The sequence below is a fragment of the Callorhinus ursinus genome, unplaced genomic scaffold, assembly GCF_003265705.2.
Source record: "Callorhinus ursinus isolate GAN/ISIS: 27379988/994484 unplaced genomic scaffold, GSC_fseal_2.0 scaffold64, whole genome shotgun sequence".
NCBI lineage: Eukaryota > Metazoa > Chordata > Mammalia > Carnivora > Otariidae > Callorhinus > Callorhinus ursinus.
In genome coordinates this window covers 3,497,116-3,499,633 of record NW_027397126.1, presented here as the reverse complement: position 1 = coordinate 3,499,633, position 2,518 = coordinate 3,497,116, and the positions used below count along the sequence as shown (strand labels likewise).

Below are 2,518 nucleotides of genomic sequence, written 5' to 3'. Positions count from 1 at the left end.
TAACCTTAGGAAAAGGAACTTTTTACATTCCTCAGAAAAAGGAGCACTACTGGGCCACCAGGAATACCATCTTTGATCTCAGGATCTCAATTTTTGGTTTAATTTTCCTAAAGAGCACTGAATTGACTCAGTATCAAGTATTACCTGCCCAACCATTATAGCACCCCCTTTACACCATCACATAATCACCATAAGCAGCTATATATATTAAAAAAAAAAGCACCTCACAGCCTAATATGTATTACTTGCACACTTTGTACAAATTAGGTGCATGGTAAAGTGGAGCAAAAATAGAAAACTCCAGATTTCACCAAGATGTCAAGTTTTACATTTTGATAAGATGTAACTGAACTGGCAAAAAATGGTTAAAGCAAATAACCAAATAATAGAGGATAAAAGTATCCTATAACCAAGTAAACACCTATTAGTCCTTCCCCTTTAAGAATTTTAAATAAGGTCACATTTTTCATTCAACAAACATTTATTGAGCACCAGCAACTGTGCTAAGTGCTAAGGAATATAACTGTGAACAAGATAAACCAGGCTCCCGCTTTGACCAGATACTTCTGTTTTTTCTGATCTTGCTAACTACTACATAATACTTGTTCTCTGCTAGAATTATATTTTTGGGAAAGTCAGAGTCATACGAGGCCTCTTCTAGAATACTTTAAAAGTTTCTTTATGGCAAACTTGACAGAAATCTTTGTTTAACTTTGAGAAGAAAACGATGGTCTCGAGCATCCTTTCGACAAGCATGTAGAAGGTCTAATTAGCTCTCAAACAACATGGCGGCTGGCGGCCAACGGCACGGTTCAGACCATTCGGTTGCGCTTGTGGGTTGGGGAGTCTGTGACACTATCCCCGCACTGGGCCGAGGTGCGCTTGCGGGTCCCCCCGCTGTCCAGGCGGAGGGCCAGTTCTTCTGAGTTGAAGGGGTTCAAGTCGTCCTCGAGGAAGCTACTTTTTCGGCGCCCGCCGCCGGTGCCATTGGTGGCGACGCCATTGTTGGCGACGCCATTGCTGGCGACGCCGCTGGCTTGAGGCGGGGAGCCGGGTGCACCAGATCTCACGCTGATGCTCGCCATGGCACCACTGAGGCCATGCAGGGCGATGGCCTCGTGGAAGGGCTGCAGGTCGACGTCTACGGACGAACTGGATTCAGTGGCTGTGGCCTGGCTGGTGGCCGCGGCGGGCGGCTTCGGCGGCGTCCTGGGGGTGCGCGATGATGGAGGTGCGGGGGGCACTTTGCCGCACAGGAAGCTAATCAGGTCTTCGCGGAGAATGGTGCTCCGGCCCTTCTTCACCCACTCCAGGACGTCTTTGATGCGACGCTGGTAGCCAACCTGGACGCCCAGGTCAAAACTTCTTTGGTGGGCATCCCCGCTCTCTTTGTAGAGACTGGTCACGGCCATGGCCGCATTCTGGAAGGGGTCCCACATGGACAGTTCTGGCTGTTGGCACCCGGAATCTTTGTAGAGCTGGGCCACGGCGGTGGCAGAGGTCTGGAAGAGGTGCCACAGCCTCTGCTGCTCGGTCTTGAGCCCCGCTGCCTCAGCGGCCGCCTCCTCCTCCAGCTCAGGGGGCAGCTGCTCTTCCTGCTCGGCCTCGGCCAAGCACTGGCGTTCCCACTTGGAGAACCAGTGCTCCGCGACCTCGGCCTCGCCCTCCTTCGGCTGCTCCTCCATCCTCCTTCTGGCCGCTTGTCTCCTCCACCGCCGCCTCCTCCTCCGCCTACTCTTGCTCCTCCACCTCCACCTCACCTCCTGCTCCGAGCTCCCCTCCTCCTTCTGTGGCCGCCGCCTCCTCCGCGTGCGCCGGCGGGCGGTCGCGCGGGCGGCGGGGCCCTGAGGCCAACTGTTCCGGCGCGCGCCGCCCGCGGCCCTGGTGCACGCCCCGCCCCGCCCCGCCCGGCCCGGCCCCCAGCTACGCCGCGGAGATAACTCCGCAGCCGCCGGCGCCGCCTTGCTGCCCCCTTCCGGCCCCGCAGTCCGCTCCTAGGGCCCCCCCATGGCGCCGCGGCCTCCCCGCAGCCGCCGCTGCTGCCGCCTCGGTCGCCGCCGCCGCCGCCGCCTCAGCCGCGGTCCCGCAGCTCAGCCCCAACCCCCGCTCCGCCGCGGCTGCCGCACCAAGAACTCGGAGGGGGACCGGCTGGAGCGCTGCTTCAACGCGGCGCTTGCCTACCACTTGGCCCCCTTTTCACACATTTTTGAGACTTGTCGGCTTCATCCAATGAGCTGATCAAATTTTACATCCTATGTTGCCAGAGAGGATTATGGGGCAACTTCATGGTGTCGATCACATCCAGGGCGCCGATCCGGGAAGGCCAGGGGGTGGGGGGGAGTGGGTAGAGTGGAAAGAGCATGGCCCCCGTGAATAGGCAAGCAGTCTGAATCCCAGCAATGCCCTCTACATAGTAGGTACCCAAGAAAAGTATTTTCCGCTGATCGACGCAGTATTTTGTAGAGGAAAAAAAATCATATAACTCTGCCCCCGCCCCCGCTTCCTGGGCCTCAGTTTC

General features: G+C 56.6%; 1 protein-coding gene across 1 annotated transcript; it reads right to left on the bottom strand.

The window, feature by feature from the left end:
• Positions 1–480: 480 nt before the first annotated feature.
• HAPSTR2 (HUWE1 associated protein modifying stress responses 2) lies at positions 481–1,966 on the bottom strand. Its single transcript, XM_025861525.2, has one exon. It carries the CDS (start codon positions 1,683–1,685, stop codon positions 813–815), a length of 873 nt encoding a protein of 290 aa, XP_025717310.1. The 5' UTR covers positions 1,686–1,966; the 3' UTR covers positions 481–812.
• Between the last annotated feature and the right edge of the window lie 552 nt (positions 1,967–2,518).